At 34.5% G+C, this 26,732-nt stretch overlaps 1 protein-coding gene across 9 annotated transcripts in view; it reads left to right on the top strand.

Moving 5' to 3' along the window:
- The window catches only part of LOC105252640 (disco-interacting protein 2), a 33,670-nt gene that overhangs the window by 3,266 nt on the left and 3,672 nt on the right, over positions 1-26,732 (top strand). Inside the window, exons 1-15 of one of the 9 annotated variants that reach the window (XM_011260115.3) lie at positions 5,022-6,044; positions 6,375-7,300; positions 9,659-9,730; positions 13,550-13,756; positions 16,576-16,740; positions 18,973-19,167; positions 19,883-20,387; positions 20,493-20,829; positions 21,035-21,848; positions 21,923-22,353; positions 22,493-22,724; positions 25,328-25,440; positions 25,559-25,945; positions 26,006-26,341; positions 26,425-26,721. In XM_011260115.3, the coding sequence (XP_011258417.1) occupies positions 5,221-6,044; positions 6,375-7,300; positions 9,659-9,730; positions 13,550-13,756; positions 16,576-16,740; positions 18,973-19,167; positions 19,883-20,387; positions 20,493-20,829; positions 21,035-21,848; positions 21,923-22,353; positions 22,493-22,724; positions 25,328-25,440; positions 25,559-25,945; positions 26,006-26,341; positions 26,425-26,721 (5,841 nt within the window). In that variant the 5' untranslated portion in view covers positions 5,022-5,220. Of the gene's footprint in view, positions 1-5,021; positions 6,045-6,374; positions 7,301-9,658; positions 9,731-13,549; positions 13,757-16,575; positions 16,741-18,972; positions 19,168-19,882; positions 20,388-20,492; positions 20,830-21,034; positions 21,849-21,922; positions 22,354-22,492; positions 22,725-25,309; positions 25,441-25,558; positions 25,946-26,005; positions 26,342-26,424; positions 26,722-26,732 lie in introns of those variants that run through there. The other 8 variants (XM_011260114.3, XM_011260117.3, XM_011260116.3 and 5 more) reach the window with 8 other exon arrangements.

Raw genomic sequence — 26,732 nt, 5'->3', positions numbered from 1 at the left:
ATTTAGAGTGTGATGATAAGGATGCTTTACTTTTTTGGTATTTATTTTTTTAGAATAAATTTTTTAAATTATTTGATGTATTACTTTATAGATGTTAATAATATAAAACCTCTATATTTTTAAATCTTTCAATTTAATTTAAAATAAACAGTTATATATGACATCTATTTTACTCCAGTTTGATGAATGTTTTATTCATTTATTGCAAACACATGAATATCGTTATGTAAAGATTTCCTTTCAAATACAGATTTTATACGTATTTATCGGTGATTCAGACCATTGACAAGTTATGAAGCCATTTCTTTGTCGCGTAATCTTTTTCGTCGCATAATCCTTTCCCCAGATATGCACGATGTTAAGTCATAAAGTCTCGATATACGAGCCGTTGATACTAGAAAAAGAATAGAAAGCGATCTCAACCTACAATTTCATAATTGCTGTGTTATTATGCGAGGCCAATTAGAGGTAACGCGTGCGTTTATCTCTACGATTTCCGTAGATTCGCGGACGATTGCATCGCGATTGTCTAATCTTATAAATTATCGTTAATTCTGTACAAACATCTCTATATATTGGAATTAACATAGAAAGCATCTTATAGATGAACAATATTCTTTTTCCTAAATAAATGTTAAGTCATAAATATACTAAATGCTCAAACAATTCATCGCATTTTCTCTATGAATGAAATCATTTAAACTATGTGAAAAGTGTCAGCTTCAGAATTCTGTTTCAGAAGTGAGTTCGTGTGACATTTCTGAAATACGTACTCTTTTGACACTTTTCGTTTCACGAGAGACAGCGAGGAACGGGATCAGAGACAGTTGATTAGCTCCAATTCCATCACACGCAGGTGCAATTGCGAGAGAGCGGAGTATCATGCAGCAGCACCTCCTCTTTCACGAATCCGTGTATAAGATCAAGGTCGACAGATTCATGGGTAAATGTCCTGGAGTGTCCTTGAGCCGGTGCGCAACGCGCATCATAGATGATTCCTCGCGCTCTTATCGACCATTATAATGTCCCTCCTCCGCACAACGTCCTAACAATGTACCTATGCACGGTGCAATGGTACGCGTTTGCCGTGTCCAGGACCAACGGTATCGAATATCTATGGTATGTAAGATCTTAAGGATTCGTGATTCGCGCTTAGAACGATGGTTTCCTCGAGAGTCGTTTGAAAGTATTACGTGGAAATGTTAAAGCTTGTGTAAAATTGTGTAATTATCATCATATGGGATGTCCAATGAGACTTGTGGTCTGAATTTCAATGATAGATTTTCTTGTAAGTTTGGGATCAATTTCTCCTCAGTAAAAATAAGTAATTTTATAGAATCTTACGAAATTATATAATGATTGAAAAAGACGTCGTAAAATTAATTAAAAAAAAAATCAGATAATCAAAATCATATTTTTTAATTTAAAGCGAATATTTTTTTTAAATAGAATTTGTTTTGAGTAATAAAGATATATAATATCAAAAAGTAGAAAACTGTAATTGATTTCTCTTGATATTTCGTAGCTAAAAAAAAATTGGATTCAGGATAATTACTTTGAATTATTATAATGAAACTAGTGAGTCTTGAGACACTTTGCATATCTCGAAAGTTGTCTCTATCAACAATTAATTATATTATTATTTGATTAATTTCTTCATCATTAATCTTTTTTTATTTGTACAAGAAACTTTATTGTGAAATATATAATTCTAAAAAGATATGTATATGTATATGTGACACAAAAAGAGTTCAAAATAGGATATTTATTCTTTAGAAATAATGCGTGTGTTTATCTCTATAATTTCCGTGGATTCACGAAAGATTGCAGATTATCATTAATTCTATATAAATATCTTTATATAACAAACATCTCTATACTATAAATATCTCTGTTTGGAAAATTTGTCATTTTTAGAGAACTTTTTTAATCTTGAAAAATCAGAAACTTCTTATTTCATTGGAATAAAGGAAATTAAAAAAAAAACTTTTTTTATTAAGTTGTTAAATCTTTATATATTTCAATCAATCTAATCAGCAACAATAACACACAAATGCATATAACTTGGATATAAGTTTATAATAGTAGTGAATTGCATAATCTTCTAGATCATTATACTCTATGTATTATGTATAATATACTATTATATACTTTATATATTAATATTCGAACTTAAGTGGAGTTTCAATTTTTTTTCATGATGATATTAATAAAAAAACATTAAATATAAATTCATTTCAAAATTGCATTTAAAAATTCTCTAATTTTTCCTGAAATTTTGAGCAAAAATATGTGAAAAATTATGAAATTTTAAGACATTTTTTAAAGATGTAAATAAACATCTTGGCACAAGCATCGTTATAAGCCATTCCGTATTATCCACTCATTCATAATTGCAGGCGAACTCGAAGCGTTTGACTTCAGGAGACGATTGAGTGTAGGCGTCTCGAATCTCATTCGCGGAGAGAACATTGATCGCATGTTTTCTCTAGTCTGCAAATATCGTCATTTGTTGGACTGAAGAGATGCAAATGCTTTATGATAAATTGCTACGAATGTGTCTGGACTTGTGCCATCTTTCAGTACGTCCACTCCCCAATTATTTGGATTATACCAAGTATATTGATACTTCTAGAAGTATATTGATAGATCGAAAAGCAATCGATCCATAAATTGAAATTTTTTCACGAAGTAGCATCGTTCAGCGTTTATCTGATTTTCATCTTGTTAATTTTATCTTAAATGCGTTCTTACGTTTTCATTCTCAGAGAGAGACATTATTGGATGGTTGACAGTCAGCACTAAATGTGCGATGGGAGCCCCTGAGTCCCTCTCGGGACTAGGCTTCGCCAAACAAGGCAAAGAATTAAGGATCTGCGAATAAAAGAGAGAGAGAGAGAGAGAGAGAGAGAGAGAGAGAGAGAAATTCTAATTTAACAATTATCTATCGATACGTGTACGTTATATTTTGCGTGAATTTCAACATCGCGGAACAATATCGCGGTGGACCGAAATTCCAGTTGATCCGCATAATCTTACCTTCAGAATCTCTCTCTTAGAAGGAGTTAGCACCAGAGTCGCGAGATCTCGTGGGGGCACGGGCGGCGCGGCGAAGGGTGTCAAGCGAGAGATGAAGCGAAGGAGAGTGGGATGCTGCGAGCGACGAAGGCAGGCGAAAGTCGACGGACGGCATGCCATCACCACTCTTATATTTTCCTTCTCTCTCCTTCGCCGAGCAAGTTCCTGAGCGTTCAAGTCCTCTCGCTCGCTCCTAGTCTGCCAACTTTTACACGCGCAAGCCAGCTTCCCACCCGTACGTTTCCCTCTCCCTCTCCCTCTCTCTCTCCCTCCTTGTACGCGTATGTGTGTGTGTGTGTGAGAGAGAGAGAGAGAGAGAGAACCGCCGAGAGAGAGAGAGAGAGAGAGAGAGAATCGCCGAGAGAGAGAGAGAGAACCGCCGAGAGCCGCGGAGAAGGCGCAAATGCCAGTGATTCGACACGACTTGGAGTATGCGTCTCGACGCGAGACGAAGCGAGCGTCGCGCGAATTCGAACGCGCGGACGCGCGGCATCGGGTACATCGCGCGATCTTGAAGTCTGCCTAGCTCGCGAGCGAGGTCCTTCTCGAGGCGCGTATTCGCGAATCTCCGACTCGGCTAACTTAACACGTAATTTTATTTTTCAAACAATCTCATCGAGCGTTGTTTTCCAACGTGCAAGTAAATGATCTGGTGAGGCAGGAGCGATGGAAAGGCTTTATTCGCCTTCGATGAAACACGAGAAAATATTCCGGATGGAGATATCGTAGAAAAGGGTGTGTGCATGTGCCCCGAGCAGTGATGCGGTAGTGATTTCAAATCGAGCGAACACGAAGTTCTTCCGTTGCGTTTTTGCCGAAAGTAGTTATGATCTCTTTCGATGATACTCGCGAGAATTTCACAAGTGTTTGATTAGGTTGAAGTATACATGGAATTATATATTTTAGGCAGAAGAATGATTGTACTTTCATAGGACTTGGTGCCAAATACAGGGTTTACTTGTCTAATTTTACTCGATATTAAGTGACAAAGTCCTATTTTTAATAGGCCTTTTATTTATCGATCAAGTATTGAGTTTGGAAATTGGATTTAATTGGAAATCCTCTTATGTGCGGAAGGCATTCCGCGCAGGAGTGCGTTCGAATCGTCGAGAGAGGTCGCATGGAGAATGGCGGAGGAGAAGAAGATAGAAATGAAACAAACAACATAATTGTTCGAGGGCAGAGAAAGTATCTGAGTTTCAAGGTACATCGTGTTACATTTCGTGTTTGCTTAAACCATCGAGCAAAAATCCAACGTAAAGCAGGATCGATAAGCTAATCGATTAGATATGGGAACAGAGTAAAACCATGAATTAGGAAAAAAAGCTTATATAATTCATCGGTCAATGACTATTATGTTATAATATTAAATGGAGACACAAATATAGATAGATATGTCCTAATGTTGAAGGTGTATCGTGTGAAAGTGGAGCAATCTTGATTCGAGGAATTTTTAATCTAATGATAAAATCGTGATAAATAATCAACATTGAACTTGAAAAACTTGAAAATAAAACCTGATTATCGATTTTAGAATGCATTGATTTTGAAGATGCTCGTACAGTCCGTGCCAAATCTCCTCATGTAAAATGATCACCTCGGTTGAGCCGAGGATACGCAGGAAGAAAAGGGAAGAAGAGGACAATGAGGGAAGAAAAACGGCAGCGGCGTCGAAAAAGGAAAGCCACGCTGATCATTCACGATTTGAGGACTTCGGTTCTGTTGCACTTTAGCGAGTCTTAACACAACACAGAGAAAGGAAAGAGAAAAAAAAAGGAAAGAGAGAAAGAGGGAGAAGCAAGGGAAAGGCGAATAGAAGGATACGAATAGCAAGAAAAGGGCGAGGAAGAAAGAAAAGTAAAGAGAAAAAGAATCAAGAAGGAAATAAAGTAATCGAAATAGAGAAAAAATTAATAAATTCACTATTTTCACAAATTTTTACTTTTATAAATCCCAGGATTATCTTTATATAAATCTTTGTCGATCAGGCAAATGACTTTTTCTTCCGTATATCTAGGAACTCATTTATCAATTCTTACCACAGAAATATATTCAACTTATATCGGCTACCATTTCTTGAGCATAAATCTATAGTGGTCCTCCTTTTACTTTTGCGAGCTGAGATTGATCGTGTTGCTCTTCATGAGGCCCCTCTCTTTCGAGAATCTGAGAAGGCTCGTGGGCCGTAAGAAGGATCGCAATGAGCCTTCCTTCAAGCGTAGCGAGTCCTTCAAACGAATTTCAATTAGGAAGAGTTACCTGGACCGGGGTAAACGACGGAATCGTATCCAGAAGAACCTGGATACCGCTGTTAATTTTCCTTCACAACCAGCAGCAAATGAGAAGATTATCTCTCAACAAATTAAGGAGCAGGAAGAATCGAAGAAGAATCAAGAATCTTCCCTTAGTCGCGATTTTATCACCTACGACGAATGGCTTCAAGGTGTTCGCTCTGCCTCCCGTGAGAAGCTTCACGAAATTAATGTCGAGTCTCTTCAACATGTCAAAGTTAAGGTTGCGAAATCTGCCAATCAAACCGACTCGGCGGATTCGATCACTGAGGATCTGAAAATTCTCCAACTTGATTCCTCGCCCATTTTAACGTCCAAGCCCAAGCTTTTTAGGATCACCGATGATGAAACGATCGAAAAGCATGACACTCCTTCCTGGACCCAAGAGTCTTCCATGGAAGGCTCACCTAGCGTTAGCATTAGTCTTGGCAGGATATGGAGGGATGCGGTGCCGATTCCGGTACCGGTTTCTGTCTCGATTCCGGTATCAAGCTCTTCTTTCGTCTCGAATTCTTCTCATCATTTTCTGGACAGTGCCTTAAAGGAGAAAAAACCGCAACCGACTATCACAAGAACGGTCTCGGCGCCTGAGAAACCTGTCAGTAAGGACAACACTACTTCATCATCCTTCGGTTTCTCTCTCAGGATCAGCAAGCTCGCGGATTTCAGACCAGGGTGATTAAGATTGAAGCTTGTCGATTAATCAGTGATAGAACGTGTTTCCTTGATCAATGGTATTGGAATTTTCGAATACATTCAGATTTTGTATCCAAATAAAAATTATTATATATTGATTTAAATAGCAGATTATTATAATTTTACATTAATTATTATAAATCTTTCCTTGAGATTGCACAAGTTTGTTTAATTTAACAAAAATTAATTAAATTAATTAAATAAATACCAATAAGATCATTCGTATTTTCACGTTCACTGATTGATCGACTAGAATTTTTCGCTGACTTGAAGAATATTTCGATCGCAATATTGACTCTTTGACTTTAGGATGACGCGAAACTGTCTCTTTCGCCGGAAGGCACCGAAATTGTCGCCTAGCATAAGCACGGAGGGTTATTTCAAACGAACGAGCACATTCAGATGCTCTCGTCGCCGAGGTGGCAAAAGAAATTCTCAACGCGTCAGCAAGAAGAATCAACAACCTGTTATTCAATCTCGCACCAGCAGTCCAGTATGGTTTATTCCACCGGAAAGACGTCGCTCGAGACGCCAACGAAGAGTCTGGAGGGAGATCAGATACTTTCCTGACGAAGGTCCACTTCTGGAGAGGATCAACGACTGGTCGTCAAACGTGTCAGATGATCAATTCGATGATCAGAAATTGCTGCTATCGGGCGATTTCAACATCCGCCGAGAGGATGATGCTTTCAATTCGATTGTTTCGTCATCACTGGGTTCTTTCTCGGCAACGTCGTCCTCATCATCGGCTTGTCCAGTTCCAAAAATTAGTGATTTTAATGAAGATAAGTTGTTCTCTGAAGAATTAAGGACTAACGGTCTTCTGGCACGTGGGACCACCTGGAAGCTTTCAGCGACGACGATGACGACGACTGCGACAACGACGGTAACGACGACGATAATGTCAACGGCGACAAGTACGGCTGTTTCTGGAAATTATTTTGCTAGCAGCCGTTTTCTTAACTTTTTGGCCGAAGGTATTGTCAAGGAGAGGTCGAAGGGTGAGAATTCCAATACGGGTTATACATGTCTTTCGTCGACCGACAGTGAAGACAACAATGCCAATCGCTTTAATGAGCGTAGGAGAAACAGCAAGTTGCCGCAGCAACAACAGCAGCATCTCAAGAAATCTGGACCCAGGAGACGACCCTTGCGTCGAAAGTCAGAATTAAAAAGAGCATCCGGTCAGCCGGTGTTCCTCGTGCGCAAATGCTCATCTTTGAGGAAACGCCCTAGTAAGATCTAAGCTACAGTTTTCTATAATTTGTTTCGGTTATAATATATCATCTATAATATTTTACATTTTAAATGATTATTATATGATGATAATTTACAGGAATACTAATAATATAGTGATAATAATAATAATATATTATTATTATATAAATAGTAATAATATATTATTATTATTATATAATATATTATTATATTATTATTACATAAATGATGTATCATCTACAAATGATAATTTACGGGAATAATAATAATATAGTAATAGTAATAATAATAATAATAGTAATAATAATAATAATAATAATAATAATAATAATAATTATTATTATTATATTTATTATTATTATTAAGAATGCATAATAATAATAATAATAATAATAAAAAATTTAATTATAACTTTCCATCAGCCTCTGTCGACATTAATTGTGCAATACATTTTTCACAATTGGTTTCGAGAAGCTTATTGCTCACAATCACAATTTTGCACGCGTATTGCGATCACGGTTTAACGTGTGTCTCGTCATGACTTTTGCTTTTTCCTTCAAAAGTTCGACGACTTATAATGCAGAGAAATTCTTTCGTAGAATCGTTTTGATCATAATTTCAGATTAGCTTCTTTAATATATTTATAGCCGAATAAAAATCACCTTCTCGTATATGTATTTGAGAAAAAAATAATGCAGAAAAAGTAATTTTTTAATCAGGTTTTTTCAATTATATATGACTAAATTATAATTTTAACATACATTTTATCATGTATTGATTAATTTTATAGGGTTAATTTATTTTTTTATGTTAAATTACATGTGAATAAATTTTTTTGCAAAAAAAATAAAACATTTTCATACAATAAATATATAAAATAGAGTGTAAAATAATATATAAAATAGAATGTTTTAATTTTAGATGAAATACGGAAATATATATATATATATATATATATATATATATATATATATATATATATCTAATTTCTGTTTTGATTTCTCTGAGCACAAAACATATTTTATCCGTAGATAGATTCTTATACTACGTTTCTTTCGATAAATTGTTGCGTATCAAGGTGAATTACGATTTGATTTAACATATCGATGATAGCGGAAATCGTTGAAATACACCGATTATCATAATCGCGATAGTCCAGTTTTGTTTTGCGAATATAGGAAAATCGTGTCTCGGTCGTTAGGATCAATTCCTCAGCGTTTTCTCGAGTTACCAGGTGTAACGAAAGGCGAGTATGTACTAACCAGTTTTATATCGGGACATGGACGAGCTGCGTCATTAGTATCGACCGCCAACCGTGCGTACATCGATCTAAAATTCAATCCCCTGCATTTTAATCTTGCAACTTGTTTCCAGCAATTCAAAGATCTAGAATTTATGCTATTGGCATTACTCTCTCCTTATATTTTATCTATTATATTTTATCCATTTTTATTTATTCTTTCCATCCTCTTGACGTGAATGGATATTATATCTTTTCAACATTTTTTTATCTAGACTTCGTACATATATTATGATTATCGTTGTTCGCGTATATAGTGCAATAAAATACATATCTTTGTCTGATATTTCCATTACAAAAAAGACAAATTTATAATAGATAATATATTTCTCTTAATAATAATTCAGAATGTTTATACTTTCTAAAAAAACATTCTTTTGTGGAAATGAAAAACCTGGACTCCTTAGAAAATTCTTGTATCTGAAAAAATCCAGAAAATTTTATTAGAACTCAAAAAATTAAAAAAAAATTCTCTTTTTAAGAATTTAGCTCTTATATTGCAACAGTCAGCAAGCCAAATGATTTATGTTTTAAAATATAAGTACATATATATATATATATATATATATCAGATATATATATATAAGATATAACAGATATATATATATCTGTTTATATATTTAATATCTTAACAAAATATTGAATGTACATATTCTTTATTATAATTTTTAATAATAAAAAATTAAACTATAAGAAATATTTGTCTTATGAAAACTATTCAGGTTTTTTTTTAATACATTTGTAAATTTAACACTTGAAACTTAAATGGATCTGTTTTTTTTCTTCGTGAAAAGTATTAAATAATGCATACAATAAAAAAATATTTTTTAAAAAGATATATTAAAAAATCTTTAAAATATTCACTTTATCTAGAATTGCTTTTGAATAAAAATACTTGAAAATCAGGGAATTTTTCTTCTCAGATTTGAAACACTAAAATTTGTAATTCAATAAAAAATTCAAATTATTAGGCTATTACAAAAATATAAGAATGGATGTGTGAGACTTGCTCGTGATATTATACAAATTAATTATTAGATTGGACAATTAATTAAACTGTTTTTTGTTTTTATAGGAGACATTACGCAGAAGGGTTACGAGAAAAAACGGACACGTCTACTTCAGCAGTATGCTTCGAAGCAGATAGGTGAGTCTCTTTCGCTTTTCTAGAATTCATTAAGATTCCCGCAAATGCAAGATACCATCGCTCATTATCCACAATATGCGGCAACAGAGCGGATGAGAAAATCAACGATGTGAAAATAATATTATCGCTTCAATATCATTTTTAATGATTATTTTAATATTCGATCGATCGATTATACACATAGAAATTGCATAATTCCATATTATGATTTCGAGACAACTTTTAAACGAAATTAAGGGACACTTCATTTTTTTGTACGCTTTATATTAATTTTATTTAATAATATTTGTAGTTCATAAATATATTATCGAACTATAAGTCTATTTTTTATGATGTTTAAGTTTTCTACAGTCATAAATATTATCAAATTATAGGTCAGTTATATTATTTATTTTGTTTATAGCGTTTGGTCAGTTATATCAGTTATATTATTAATTTTGTTTATAGTGTTAGTGTGAAAGCGCGCGTAAAAAACTTTATAATACAATCAGTGAAATATTTTGCATTGCGCATATAATTAAACAATATCTTGTCGGACGGAAAAGCAACTGTCAGTTTCTAACTTTCCAAGTCTTATCCCTCGTCGCATCTTGACGTGTGTAATGTTGCGCCATCGAGAGGCAATGCCACTCGCAATATCAATCGTGTTCCGATTCTCAAGGGACATGTGCTTCATTGTGTGCACAGTGGCAATTAGATGATAATCTGTGTAAAGAAGAAGGGATGGAAACGCAATTTTCACGCGGCACGTGTCATTTTTACGCTCGGCACTTTGCAACTGTAATGTGCAATTGTTGCATCATGCGAGTCGCTCAACGCACAGATTGAAAGAAAAAATTGCAGTTTTAAAAGGAGTGTACGCAATTCCAAGTGATTTTATTTCCATTTATTTCCTCGAGCGACGTTCTTTGCTTTTAAGGATGGAATCGATGAGATCTCAAGCTTTACGAAAGTTTTACAGGAGAGATCTTAACGTTGAACGTCTCTTACAGCAGGTGCAAAAATTTCATGCGGGTTGTGTTTTCGAGCCGCTAATCATTATGGTGACTTTGCAACTCTCTCCGTCTTATCGCTGCAAATTAATGGAATTACACAATTGCCGTCACAATTTCACGCATTTCTCGTCGATGCGCGATTACCTATTAATTTAATGCTCTTATAATTGGAGGTTCATTTTCACTAATTTGGAATAAGCTTCAACATATGCGATCATTTAAAAATATAAATTATTTGAAAATTTAGTTTATAAATTGTCTAACATATAGAAATTCTCTAAATATGCTTTGCGAAAAGTGTATTAAAGATTGTACACATTCTCTAATTTATTAGAGAAGGGACATCGCATTTAGAAATCTTTATGACATGATCACTAACTTTTTAGTAAAAATTTTGCAATTTGGTCATTTTGAGCACTTTGCACAATCTAACAATTTATATGTTTAGCGCAATTATTCAATTTTTATGTAGAAAAGTTTATTTCCTCATATGTATTTTTTATGTTACTTTTCTAACTTTTTTACTCTTGTATAATTTCAGCTATCATTTTGTATGAAATTGTTTCCTAACTTCTTTGATTCTAATATTTTTTAAATATTTTATGTATATGAATTATATTTAGGGGATGTATATTTGGGAATATTTTGAAATATTTTTAGGTACAATAAATTTTGTCTATAAGTTAGAAGAAAATATCGGTTTTGTGTTTTATATATTCATAAGTATTGAAATTTTTCTTTTTTCTCTTATTACTAGGAGTGAAGAATTTTTTTCGTGATTTTAAATTTTCAATCTTTTTTTTGAAACCTTGTTTTTTTTGTAAATTATTCTACAATTACACTGTGTATATTTTTTGTAACATATAGCAAATTTGATTTTGATTTAGTATTTGAAGTTTTTTTTATTGAAATCTCAATTATTTTATTTATCTCTAGATTATCATTTCCAGATACAATTATTTATGTCTTTCCAAATACAATTATCTAGGGACAGTTCCCAAAAAGTTCAGAAAAAAATTATTTAAAATTAAGAAACTTTATTTCAAGAAACTATAAAATATTAAACACTCATTATGTCTTCATAGGCAATATTTAAAATAGTTAAAATTCTTTACATGTCAAACTAAAAAAAATGTCATCATAGCCTTCGCTATTAGAGTTTTTTTGATATCAATTTTCTTGGTAATCATTGCTTGTCACGCTTCCTACGCAATAAAATTAATTTAGAAAGTTAATAAATTTAGAAAGTTAGAATCGACCAAAGAGCAATGTGTACATCATCGTTTAAGAGAATCTCGTACGTTTGCAATAAACTATCCTGTATAGTTGTGCGGACGCGCCTTTGCACCTGCAACTGTGATCGGTAGAACCGCTGCAATCGGCTTGCAGTTTAACTGTACCTACACACGGAAGAAACGCTTCCGCGTTATCCGCTCATTAATGCTATCTGCCATTGTCGTGAACGAGCGAGTTGAACCAACGACAGTTTTCTATGAATTCTAAAGAATCGACCTAGTCAAATAACGGCAAACTCTTTTGCATTAATTCTTCGAGCGCTCTATTTTTCCAGCACTTGTAGCTTCTTTGATCAATTTTTGAAATAAAGAAAATCGTTTTCATGGCGTTGATTCGTCAATAATGCATTGCCTAAGATAAAATCCTAATAAAAAAATATTATTTTATCACTTTTAGTGACGATTTTTTTACGATAAGTATTTTCAATTTCTTTTCCAAATATTTCAGCAGCAAAAAATTGCAAATAAACAGATATCTATTTCCTGGAAAAACACCATGGAAAACTTAAAATTTTTAGAGATTTTTCTTTGCGTTCAGAAAAAATTTTTTATATAATTTTATTAAAACTCAAGAAATTAAAAAAAAATTTCTCTTTATTAATTTTATTCTTATGTTATAAGTAATTAGCAATCCATTGATAAGCCAAGTCTTGAATTATGTGTTTAACATATATTAAAAATGTACATTTTTGTTTTAATATTTACCATGTTTTACAAAATATTGAATATGCAATACATATTCTTTATTGTAATTTTTAATGATAAAAAATGCAATTAAAAAAAGATTTATTTTACGAAAGATATTTAATTTTTTCAGTATATTTGGAAATTTAACACTTAAGCAAAAATTTATAAAAATTTCTAATACATTTCGGAATTCATAAATTTTATATTACACAAAGCTTTTTAACATTTTAAAATATAAAATAAATAATTAATTTATATGCATAAAAGTAAAGATTTGTCGTTTGGAATATAATTTAATCTCAAAATCATAACTATATTATTTTATATTGAGCTAACATTTTTATAGTGACTGCACTATGAGAATTTTAATGACTATATAAATATTCGTAAAAATAAAAATTTTAATTTTACAAGTCAAATTTTTACTTCAATTCACGCAAATTAATTAATTAATAATTTTATATTTTAAAAGGTTAAAAAGTGCAAATTCATGAAATGTATTAGATTTATTAACTTTTGACGTAGCTGATCCAATTCCTCTTTAATTGGCTCCATGCTTTTTCTTCGTGTAAGTGAAAAGCATTAGAAAACACATATGTTAAAAAAATTTATTTTAGAAAGTTACATCGGAAGTAAAATATTCTCTTTATCTAGAATTTTATACAAACTTGATAAGATACCCTGAAAGCTCGGGAAATTTTTTCACATAACTCAAGCGGACATCCTGGGAAATTGTCGATATAAGACAGTCTTCGATAAGACAGTGGCAGGACGCAAATATGAATATTTAAGAATAGGAATAAAATGCTCCAGTTGTGTGCATACGCACTTATGGATCGTAGGGTCTGGAAATGGTGGTATGGTTGGTGGAGGTGGTGATGGTGGCGGCGGTGACAGAGGCATTGATAAAGGACCGGAGAGAACGAGTTACGGAAGCGGCGGAGGTGGGGAAGGAGGAGGAAGCGGCAGCTATGGCGGCGGCCGACCGCAGCCACGTGCACGGCGCACGCAACGACGCGTCACGCACAACGAGAAGCGTTATCACTCAGGTAGCGCCATACATTACGTAGCCAGCGAAAGAACGAACGTTCTTCCGAGTTGCGGCAAACGGGACGTTGATTAGCGCGCGTAACGTTGTTGATTGTGTCTCAATTTTGCTTCGATCTCAGCTTTCAGCTTGTACCTCTCTGTAATGAACTTTATAGGAAATGATTGTTATAGAGTGGCTGTGATTAGAGATTAGAATAGAATGACGTAAATTACACTCGATTTTATTCTCTCGTTGTCGTGCACACGTAACACACACACACATGCATACGTAAGTGAATGAATGGCATGATTTTTTAACTAACAGGATGTTCACTTCCTAGAAATATGCGGGAAACCTGAAATCTTCAGGGATCCCTTTTGTACTTGGAAAAATCAGGGAATTCTTATGGAATTTTATCGGGACTCGGCGAGCGAATTTTTTAAAAAATTCTGTTTGATAGTTTTGCTCTCATATTGCAAACGATAGGCACAAGCCAAGTGAATTATATAAAAATATGTTATATTTATCTCTGTTATTTGTTTTAAAATATGTTATATTTATCTCTGTTTATATCATAGATATTATATATATTATTACGGTGACCATCCGTCCTTTATTCTAAAGGACAGTCTTTTATTTTAAGTAGCTGTCCTTTAGATTTATTCATTTTTTCAAAATTCAATTTGTCCTTTATTTTTTATTTAGCGTGTCAATGTCTAATGTTGTTAATTATATTTAAAAATTTTTTTCATTAAAGTGATTCATATTAAATCCGTTTTTATTTTTTATTATCCGAAACTTATTTAAGAAACTAAGAGTTTGTTTCAACATATAAAAGATATAAGAATACGTAGACTTCTGATAGTCACAGAGTAGTATTTTTTTTTGGTCGGCGATCTCCAGGCTTGCCCTTTATTTTCTCTCTGAAAATGTGGTCACCGTATATATTATAGATATTTATTTATTTTTTGTTTATATATTCAATGTCTTAACAAAATATTGAATATACAGTACAGATTCTTTATTATAATTTTAATGATAAAAAGATGAAAATATTATGCAAGTAAGAAATCTTTATATTATTTAGTTTTCTTCTTTTTCCCCCAATATATTTTCAAATCTCTAGCACTTGGAACTTAAAAGCCTTTGTATTTTCTCTTTGTTGGGTGAAAAACATTAAAAGATATGCGACAAAAAAATTTTAGAAAGTTGCACAAAAAATCTAAAATATTCTCTTTACTTGGAATTTTGGGCAAAAATAGAAGATCAGGGAGAGAATTTCTTTACAAAATTTAAATAGACATCCTGTATAAGAATGTCACGATAAAATTCCATTCCTCTAATTAATATAAATTTTACGAGATAACAGCACAATATTCCTCGCTTCAAAATATTCTTCGTTCTTTCAATCCGTATCATTGTATATATCACACGATCAAATTTATATAAAAAATGGAAATCCTAGAATGAATATATATCCGTTTTCTGCACATTATTGAAACGAAGTTTCATCATCATCATCATCATTATCATCATCATCATCATCATTCATCATCGTCTTATTGCTTGTACTTTTCTTCATGTAGTCTTGCCTGCTTACTCCCTATCTCGCGGCTGTTGCCTCGAGACGCTTTTGCACCTTTAGATACTTTTGTAATTTGACCAGGCGATAATCGAGACTGATTGTTCCATCTCCGAGTGACTAGATTGTAAGCCAGCTGGCCTCGATATTCTCGCTATTAAAGCCAATCGTGTCCTTACTATACTACTTATTTACGATAGGAATTTTCAATACTTGACAGGATATCTTTATACATGAGAGATACTCGATATCGATTATAGGCATCATAGGCGTTACTCTTGACAAGAAAATTGTCTCGTATTTTTTTCCTTTTTTTTTTTGTGGGGCGCGTTTCAATAAAATTCAATCTCGATAGATAATACACGATAAACTCGCGTAACGCGAATCTCCTGAAATCGCTCGGTGATTATTCCGACTGAATCACGGCACCGACCGGCCCTCCTCCTCCTTCTCCGACCTTCCTGCCACGGACGATCGATATGACGAGTCGCACTCACGAGACGCAGCATCATGGTAAAATGACCAATCGTTAATGACGCAATTAAATGGTTAGCTCGCATCCGGATAAACGACGCTCTTCCACGGTATATAAATCATGGAGGACTTGACGTGAAAATAATAATAACCGCTTCGAATTCACTCCAGAATTGGGGTCTCAAACTCGACACTTTAGCCATATGATTAAGAAGTAGGGAAAGACTATTTTCATTTTTTGTGATCTTATTGTTAGATGACTTAAGTTTTAAATGTATACCTTCTTGTAGCGATATAATAGATGAAACTTAAAAGGCTTAACTAGATATTATTTATTAATATTTAATTAGATTATTTTGGTAGGTTTCAGGAAATATTTCATCTATCCTTTGCATAAGTTTGATCTGCAAAGGAAGATGGCGTATTTCGGTTAGGACAGACCCCTGCCTTAGGATCTACGGATTCTCGATTTCTATCTTGATTTTAAGGATCCTTGGGGCTTTAACATCTCGCATCGTTAACACGAAACAGTTGGAGTTTATTCTTTCCAACGCTTCTTGGGAGCTCTGGAAATTCATTGCGTTTGATTTGCAATTAATAATAACAAAATAAATAAAGGGAGAGTACTAATTCCAAGCATCTCCGAGCTTGTTTATCCGGATGCGGCGAGACCGCAGAAAAGCGAACGATGACAAGTCTTGCGATGACGGGTCTTTGCAGCCGATCCTTGTAGCGTCCCAGTTTTGTCTATGTGCCGTTTGTCGTTGTTATTTTGCATGCAGGTGGTCGCTTAGCGCCTGGCGGGATCGCCAGTCCCCCAGGATCTGGCGGTTTCACAGGGAACACCGGGAACTCGAATACAACTGCTGCAGCGGCGGCGGTAGCGGCAGCGGCTGCGAGACGTGGTAATCGCAGACTCACACGCAATGAGAGCCGCTATCATTCCGGTGAGTACACTTGCACAAGTGATGCTAGGAATACCGGAACTACCATCCAGGTAGTACGACAGTAGGTATATATCGTTGAATTATTTCTTCTCTCATGTTCCACATTTTCAATATTATTCACATCGAATTTGCAGATTTCTATCGATTATTTCGGTCTACAGACACAAATTTCTGCTTTCGTCGAAATAAGATGACAATGACTCTGACAATGAATAGCGATATTGGGTGAAAAGTTATTTAAATTGATCTTCTTTCTACCTTTTTTTCTTCTTCAACATCTTAGAAACTCGTTATTACAAGATATACGATTTTTGATTTTCTCAAATATTTATATAATGCATCTTCGAAATATCTAACAATAAATAAGTCGCCATAAATAAAAGAAAAGTTTTTTTCGAATTGTCTTAATTCGTCAAAAGAAATCTAGAATGTATACGATAGATAATTTATATTTCTGTGCATGAAAGAAAATTATACTATTATTATTTATTTATTACAATTTTGATGAAATATGTATGGTATTGAATGTGATTAACATTATTTACCTATCCGAATAATTTTTTTATCACGTCTCCAGCTCTGCATTAGTTCGAATAAATTTCGAGGCTTCTAGAAGCTTGGTTTGCGCGCCTTCCGCATATTTTGTGCTTCTTGCTATTGTATGAAACGTCGTTTCGTACAATTGAGAAATAAAAAATTCGCTTCGTGTTTGAAAGCGTTGATAGAAGGATATATATTTATCTCAATGCAAGTACGGATAATCTTCCATCTGGTACACCGTTATCGGCTGACGAGTCAACAAACTGTATCTTATTGAAAGATCGAAAGTCAGTCCAGGCACATTCACATCAACTCGTTTGATGTATAGGACGTCTTACAGTAATAATGTAGAATTTCATCATATTATACATATTATACAGATTATTAAATAATAACAATATTATGAATTTTTATTCCGTTAATAATATAAAATTTCATTTCTTAAACGTTGAATTTTGTAATATATTTTTACATTAATATTAATCAAATGTGAAATTTTTTAGAAGAAGTATAAACTATAAAACGAAAATTATAGAAAGAACTGTACATAAAGAGAACAGATGTTTAAGCTGTACCTTAAAACCAATTATCTTTTTAACAATAGTGAAAGCTTTAAAATAGGTAATTTTTAATCATTTCACTATCTGTCATTTGAATATTTATTATATTGAATGTTTTATGTAATTGCTCAATTTTTATAGAAAAAGAATTTGTTTTTGTATTTTATCTATTGGCATTTTTTATGTTGATGTATATATGTTATGTTCATGTATCTTATGTATGTAGTGTATTTTTATTGTTCTTCCTTTTAAACAAATCTTCAAAAAAATTAAATATATTATACTATGCATTGTTCTGTATGTATGTGTATGTATGTTTATTAAAAAAGCAATATATCGTTAAAAAATTGTTTTTTATAGAAAGTAAAAAAGCCAAGTATCAATTGCACGTGCTCGTTCAATAAAGATACAACTATTCTTTATGTTTCGTTGATAATTTTCGAATAGAAAAACAAAATTTAAGAAAGGTTAAAATACATGCTAATTTAAGAAAACATGAAGATTATGTGAATATTCACATTTATGCGCAACATTTGAAATAAAAAAAAAATAAATAGTGAAAAGTCTAAAATTTGAAGTAAAAAAATATTTCTAGGTATATAACATGGTATTTTCTATTGTATAAAGATATTCTATAAAGATTCTATTGTATAAAAAAATTTCTATTGTATAGAATATATATTGAGATATTCTATAGAAGTACAATTTATAACGAACAATTCAATATTGCATGAGATTACAACACTGCAGATATTATCTGGAAATATACGTGTAATTTTATATATACTTAATTGTAAAAATAACGCGCATTTTTTACAAAAAAAAAAGAAAAAGAAATGAATTGCAATTATATGTACAAAAGTTTTTAAGAAGACTATTCGGACTGATTTTATCACATTTTTAATGGACACCAATATTAAAAATAGAACATTTATTAAGAATCTTAACTCAATTTTCTTCAACCTTTCCATGTCTCTCTTAGCATTTTATTTTCACAAATCTTCCATATATATGCGTGCGCATACGCTACAAGAATGTTGAGATCATCAGTAATATAAAAGCGAGAGTAAAATCGAGTGCTTTGTCACTCGTCTTCGTCATTCGTCCAACTAATCGATTCCTATATATTTAGAGGTGCGCCAGGAAGCAGTGCAGCAGGCTTTGGCAGCGATGCAGGGACGGCCAAAACCGTCCTTGCCGATGCCATCAAAGAGAACTTCTGTGATGGCCAGGAGTCCTGACCGGGAGAGACGCGACAGCGGTGAATCCAGTAGCGACGAGGACAGCGTTGTCACCGAGGAGAGCCCTGGCGCAGGTGGTCCGACTGGTAAATATTTATTTCACTCCCTTGTTTATCCGGCTACATATCGAGTGAATATAAATTCGAGAATTATATCTATGAAAAATTTTGTAAAAATTACTTTTTCAATGAAATCAGTGAATTAAGCAGAACACTAATCGAATGTGACATAATCGTAAACGTGATTTTATTCATTTATTCTTTCTTGTACAAAAAGAAGGGAAGGTACTATCAAGCATTGCATGTGTGCTGTACACAAAAAAAGGACATTCTTGTTTTGAAAATATATTTAGTTTTAACATGGAAATCTTGAAATGAGATTATATTACGTTAATTAAAGAAAAATATAATTGCTTGAATAATTGCTTACTTGAATGAAGTCATTTTACACAATTCAATCAAGAAAAATATATTGTTATGATTTAAGATTTAATTTTCCTGAATGGAAAAGAAACAATGTTAGATAGAAAATAACATTTTTAAATCAAAGATTATAATTTTCTTAAGTCTAAAGTAGAATTAAATAATTATATATTCTTGAATGACAATTACAATATTAAAATAAGACCATAATATTGTTGAAATTTAAAATTATTAAATTCTAACTCTAAGAAGATTATAAATTGTTGCATATATATACTAAAACAATGAACGCGTTAGTTTAAGTACAATATATAAGTTTTGATTTGACACTTTTTTTGTGTATGTATTAACTATTAATAAATGATCATCGATACCGTAGGTACCGGTCTTTCGGATACCAGCAGTACTGGCTCTGCCCGCGATACTCCACCACCGCCGAGACCACCGGCGAGAAGGCCACCTGGTGCAGATATCACTGATATTCCCGAGTATACACCGCATGCCTATAGTAACATCCAACCGCCAGACGTGACTCACGTGACAAGTAACACCCCGGTCGGCCAGCAACAATCGGCAACGCGTCGACCTGGCGCCGACCGGGTCAATCGCTATGCGCACGTGGTCGAGGATCAGAATAATACCGGCACCACTGGTCGCTGGAAGGTTTCCGCCAAGATCCAGCAGTTACTGAACACGTTAAAACGACCGAAGCGCCGGCCGCTACCTGAGTTCTACGAAGACGATGACATCGAGCTAGAGATCGCTGCAAATCCGAAGGATCCGAATGCTCCTAAACCCGAGGGTGGTTCCATGACGTCGGCGATTGGCGAAATATTATCGGTGCCATCTGGCCTGCCGCGATCTCTCGAAGCCGCGATTCAGAGGTGAGCGAAGAATAGTGTCATAACAATTTGGGATTGATTTAAGACTAAATGGATTTACAGAGATTCAGCGTTCCATATAAGAATTAACTTATTATATATCTGCAGGTACGGCTCGGCGTCATATAAAGCACCTGTAGCCACTGTCTTAGACCCTAATGGCAAACTTTGCGTAACGCTCACGTATGGGAAATTGCTCAGTCGTTCCCACAAAATCGCCTATACTCTACTGAATAAGGCTCTAAGTCGCGGTGGCGATTGTTGCCTAAAACCCGGCGACAGAATCGCCCTAGTTTATCCAAATAACGATCCGATCAGCTTCATGTGCGCTTTTTACGGCTGTTTGCAAGCCGGTATTGTACCGGTGCCCATCGAAGTTCCTCTGACCCGACGTGATGCGGGTTCTCAACAGATTGGTTTCCTCCTGGGAAGCTGCGGAATTCAGGTATGCCCTATGTTACCTTATTTGCCGATCAACATTCTATTCTATGTTTGCATAGTCCAATTAGTTAATTGGCAGACATAGAATACAGTTGTACAGCTTTTGCAAGTTACATTAGTCTATTAATGTTATGTAATTACATACGTAATCGTAATAGTCCTCCAGATTTTAGAGAATAATAGTATTTATGTATTTTGATATTTTTCAGGTGGCGCTAACCAGTGAAGCGTGTTTAAAGGGTCTGCCAAAAACGGCAGCCGGCGAGGTGGTGGCTTTTAAAGGTTGGCCAAAATTACATTGGTTTGTTACCGAGCATCTGGGCAAGACTCCTAAAGATTGGTTATCTCCACCGCGACTCACTGACGACACACCCGCGTATATCGAATACACTACTGACAAAGACGGCTCTGTGATGGGTGTGACCATTACTAGAGCGGCGATGATGGCTCACTGCCGCGCTCTTACGCAGGCTTGCGGCTACACCGAAGGCGAGAATGCCGTTTGCGTGCTGGATTTCAAACGGGAAGTTGGCCTTTGGCACAGCACTCTGACCAGTGTGCTGAATGGCATGCACGTTATCTTTATCCCATATGCCTTGATGAAAGTTAATCCCGCCAGTTGGATGCAGATGATCACAAAGCATCGCGCAAGCGTTGCCGTTGTGAAGTCGCGAGATCTCCACTGGGGTTTGCTTGCCACTAAAGATCATAAGGATGTCTCCTTGGCATCTTTAAGGCTGTTACTCGTAGCAGACGGCGCGAATCCCTGGTCACTATCATCCTGCGATCAGTTTCTCTCGGTATTTCAATCCAAGGGACTTAGGCCAGACGCTGTTTGTCCTTGTGCCTCTTCCAGTGAAGCCCTTACAGTCTCAGTAAGAAGGCCAGGACGCGCAGGAGTGAATGCGACTGGTCGTGGAGTTCTTTCCATGTCCGGGTTGAGTTACGGAGTTGTCAGAGTAGATCAGGAGAATTCTCTTACATCATTGACGCTGCAGGATTGCGGACAAGTAATGCCTGGAAGTGAGTCAATCGTTTATGCGAGTCCGCATTTATATAATTCATTTTTAATGATTTTTTGTCCTTGTATTTTTTAGGTATAGTAGTCGTTATTAAAATGGAAGGACAACCGTCCATTTGTAAGACGGATGAAGTCGGTGAGATTTGCGTACATAGCGCGGCGACCGGTAGCCAATATTGGGGCTTACAAGGACTTACTAACAACACTTTCAAAGTATCGCCTTTACAAGCTGATGGTACTGCCTTGGGCGACGTAGAATACACGCGGTCAGGCTTGTTGGGTTTTCTCGGTCCTGGTGGACTCGTTTTCGTTTGCGGATCACGTGACGGTCTCATGACAGTGACCGGCAGGAAACATAATGCTGACGACATTATTGCCACTGTGTTGGCAGTCGAGCCGATGAAATTTATCTATCGCGGTAGAATTGCCGTTTTTAGTGTGAGGGTCCTCAGAGACGAGAGGATATGCGTCGTTGCTGAACAACGGCCTGATTGTAGCGAGGAAGAGGTATGTTTTGAAAATTTAATGCTATTTTATTTATAAAGCGGAGGATGAAGAAAGAAATTCTATTATTTCCTAATAAATATCGCGCTTACTGACTGAAAATTGACTTGGACATATTTTAAAAGTTTGTTATCTCATCCAGAGCTTCCAATGGATGTCTCGAGTACTGCAAGCAGTCGACTCGATCCACGCTGTGGGAATATATTGCCTTGCCTTGGTGCCACCCAATTATTTGCCCAAAACGCCATTAGGCGGTATTCATCTATCGGAGACGAAACGCCGCTTTCTCGAAGGTGCTCTGCATCCAGCGAACGTGCTACTTTGCCCTCATACCTGTGTCACTAACTTGCCGAAACCGCGCGAAGTTCATTCAGGTAAGTAAAGCTAAATTTATTAATGAGTATTGTATTTTTTGAAATTCTTTTGAGCAAGTGAACTTAAATAAATTTCAAAAATTACCCTTAAAAAATGCTATGTGCTTGTTTAAAAAGTTGCAAGGAAATGTATTCCTTCAAAGTATATTTTATTTTCGAAGTTATTGTACATAAAGCTGCTTTATCTAAAAAGTTGTAAAAAATATATTATTTTAATATTTAGGATATCCACCGAAAAACAAGATAATTATCTCTTTAATTCAGATGATAAAAGAATATTTCAAATATAATTTAAATGATTTTGAAAAGCGAATGTGATACAAAGAAAATTTTCTTTTGAAGTCATTCTTTTAATGGAAATATATAGTTTTTTCTTTTGCATATTGCCAATTGTGATTATGTAGATTTGTGGTTAATTAGATCAGAAAAATATTAGGAAATTGATATTCCTTAAATAAACATTTTTACATTAGAACTTTGCAAATTATAATTATGTTCTGCTTATATTGCATGTAGAGCCATAATAAATATTTTTTTGTTATATAATTGAAATTCAATACAAATATTCGGTAATTTCATTCACCAGTCTAAAATTCTCAATTAAACTATAAGTCTAAGAGTAAGACATGAAATCATTATTGGTCACATTTAATATTAAATATTTTATGAATCAAGATAATGTACATATTTTTTTTAATTGCACTATGTATGAATGACCGTACAGTGAAAGAAAATGAGAGTGCTTGAGTGAGTATAGAGAAAGAAAGAAAGACAGAGAGAGAAAGAGAGAATGAGAGAGAGAGAGAAAAAATAATAAAAAATAAGAGAAATATTCATTAGAATTTTAATTAGCATATCGAGATGGATTTCTCATACATCTATACAAAATCTATATAAAATTGATAAACTTAGAAATTTGATCCTTATACGTACATTCTTGATATAATATCCTTGTACGTACATGAATAATTATTTATATTAATGAACACATTTCTGATGTTGAGCTTGATAAAATATTGCGATTAACATTTGCTTATATTTTAATCGGAACCTTGTACAAATTTTTATCTATTTATGTAAATATGAAAAATGCAATGTGGTGAATGGATAAGTATAAGATCTCATGTAACTTTATACGCGAAATAAAATTTATGCCACATTATCTTTGAAACAACATCTATAATTAGACGGTTCTACATAAACTTACAATCTTTCACGCGAATCGTAATCCATGTCTGTTGTTTTTGATGTGAAAAGATAATAATAAGACCTTGTGTGTGTGTGTGTATGTGTGCTTTGCGTGAAAAGTTGTAAACATACTGTGTAAGTATAATTAAGTTAGACTTCGTTTCACATCGTAAATACAAAATATGAAGTAGATATCGCTTCGCGTAAAAAGTTACAAACTCATTTTATTATATAACTATTAATATCCATTTTGTACCGAAAGTATCGATTAGTATGAAGTAAAGGAAAACTATAAATCTATGAAAAATTGTCTAATTATAGACTTCGTACCGAAAATATCAGCCAACATGGATTAGACTTCACGTAAAAATCTGTGTAGCCTTTCACTCATTCACATTGCATTTTTAACATTTATATAAATACATAAAAATGATACGAGACTATTGATTAAAACAAAAGCAAATGTTAATCAATACTCTATTATACATATTAAGATCAAAATCATGAGAAATCATTCGTTAATGTAAATAATTATCCATGGAACTAATTATCACAAAGTAGATATATCAAGATCATAGAGTTTGTTTTTCAATTCATTTGTGTGTGTTGTATAACGTTTATCTAATAATAGATATATAAAATAAATTACTACATATTATAAGAATTTTTGAACGCTAAAATACAACGTTTATATATATTATAGTATGTCTTTTTCGAAATATTATTTAGATATTGTGTGATTTAACAATATTATAAATCTTTCCAAAAAATTTTTGAGAGCCACAACTATTTCGCAAAATATTTGTGATTAAGTTCGAACGAAAAGTCTTATATTTTTAGTTAATAAATTTTTGACACAGTTAATTATACTTAGCATGCTATTCGATTTAATAATCCCTCTTTCTTTTGTCTGAATTCCGAACATTGTCGTATCCTAATTAAGCCCAAGTATAATTGAATCTCAGTAACTGACAAAAAGATAAGTTCTGTTCTTTTATTTTAGTCATTTTTATTATTGAAGAGCTTTTTGTTATTCTTTTTTTTGCTAGAATTTAATCCCGCTTTTTTTGCACTTTGTTGTTTACTTCTACATCAATAATTTTAATGTATGATGCAATCAATCTGGCATCAATAATCAACCTGGACTTATATAATTCAATAAAGAAAAGATTCGGGGATTTTCAAGCATCCATGGATTCAAAGTAAATCCGCGTAAAACACGAATAGACCTGGAATGGAAGGCCCATGCGAACGCGTATTACTGGCTCCGATGGCAAAATCCAAATTGTTCTAGTTTTGATTTTCCGGCCTCAGTCAGGGAAGAGTGTGTGAGCTACTTCATTATCGGGTTGAGTGTTTGTGTTGGTTTACTAACGGAATGGTGCGGGGGCGTGTAGCGGGGGATTCTGTTGCAGATGTCGGTCCGGCTAGTGTTATGGTGGGAAATATTGTCCAGGGCAACCGATTAGCCTCGGCTCAAGGACGAGACATGGGTGTCTTAGACGAGGATAGCGATAATGCCAAAAAGGTTCGTATAAATCTGATAAAAATAACATTCAATTTTAGAAAAACTTTAACTCCTTCTTTTCATGTATAGAATTTCCATTATGCATTATATATTTTATAATATTTCATCGTTTGTGCAGTACCAATTCATCTCTGAAATTTTACGGTGGCGAGCTGTTAGCACTTCGGACCATGTGATATTTTCATCGTTAAATGCAAAAGGTGCTGTGGCCACTTCATTGTCCTGCTCGCAGTTGCACAAGAAGGCCGAGAGGATCGGGAATTTGCTTCTAGATCGAGGCAGAATCAATACCGGAGATCATGTGGCGCTCATCTTTCCACCCGGTACCGATCTGATATGTGCATTTTATGGCTGCTTGTACGTAGGCGCAGTGCCGGTAACTATTAGGCCACCCCATCCGCAAAACCTTCAGACAACTTTGCCGACCGTTCGCATGATCGTGGACGTCAGTAAATCCGTTCTCGTGTTAACCAACCAAAACATCCTCAAGTTGCTCAAGACAAAGGTAACTGAAAATGCTCATTTTAGGTAAGCGAAAGTATTATCGATTGGCATTGTCTTGTAGGAGGCGAATAACGTGGTCGAGGTAAAGAGTTGGCCAATAATCTTGGATATGGATGACATGCCAAAGAAGAAACTGCCGGTCATGTATCGGGCGCCTACCGCGGAAATGCTGGCCTATCTGGACTTCAGCGTTTCGACGACAGGAATGCTCGCCGGTATCAAGATGTCTCATGCGGCGGTGACTTCGTTGTGCCGTGCTATGAAGTTAGCGTGCGAACTCTATCCTTCCAGACACATTGCTCTTTGTCTAGATCCATATTCAGGCCTTGGTTTTGCATTGTGGTGTCTTAGTAGTATATATAGTGGACATCACTCCATACTAATACCACCATCTGAGGTAATTTCTTGTGACAAAAACGTTTTTATCTTCGGTTCCGATGATTGCTTTAAATTGATGATTTTGTATTAATTGATGGTCAGGTGGAAGCCAATCCCGCGCTCTGGTTATCAGCAGTCAGCCAATCTCGAGTAAGAGATACGTTCTGCTCATATGGTGTCATGGAGTTGTGCACCAAGGGACTTGGCTCTTCAGTTCATGCACTCAAAGCGCGAGGAGTCAGCCTTGCATGCGTGAGGACGTGTGTTGTTGTCGCTGAGGAAAGACCACGGATAGCATTAACGACGAGTTTTAGCAAACTATTTTCCGCCCTAGGCTTGAGTCCGCGTGCGGTTTCCACTTCGTTTGGCTGTCGAGTAAACACTGCCATTTGCTTACAGGTAAGATTGAT

This window comes from Camponotus floridanus, unplaced genomic scaffold, assembly GCF_003227725.1.
Source record: "Camponotus floridanus strain SB8 unplaced genomic scaffold, Cflo_v7.5 scaffold2, whole genome shotgun sequence".
Classification (NCBI taxonomy): domain Eukaryota; kingdom Metazoa; phylum Arthropoda; class Insecta; order Hymenoptera; family Formicidae; genus Camponotus; species Camponotus floridanus.
Note: the sequence above shows the minus strand (reverse complement) of the source record. Positions and strands in the feature narration are given on the sequence as shown.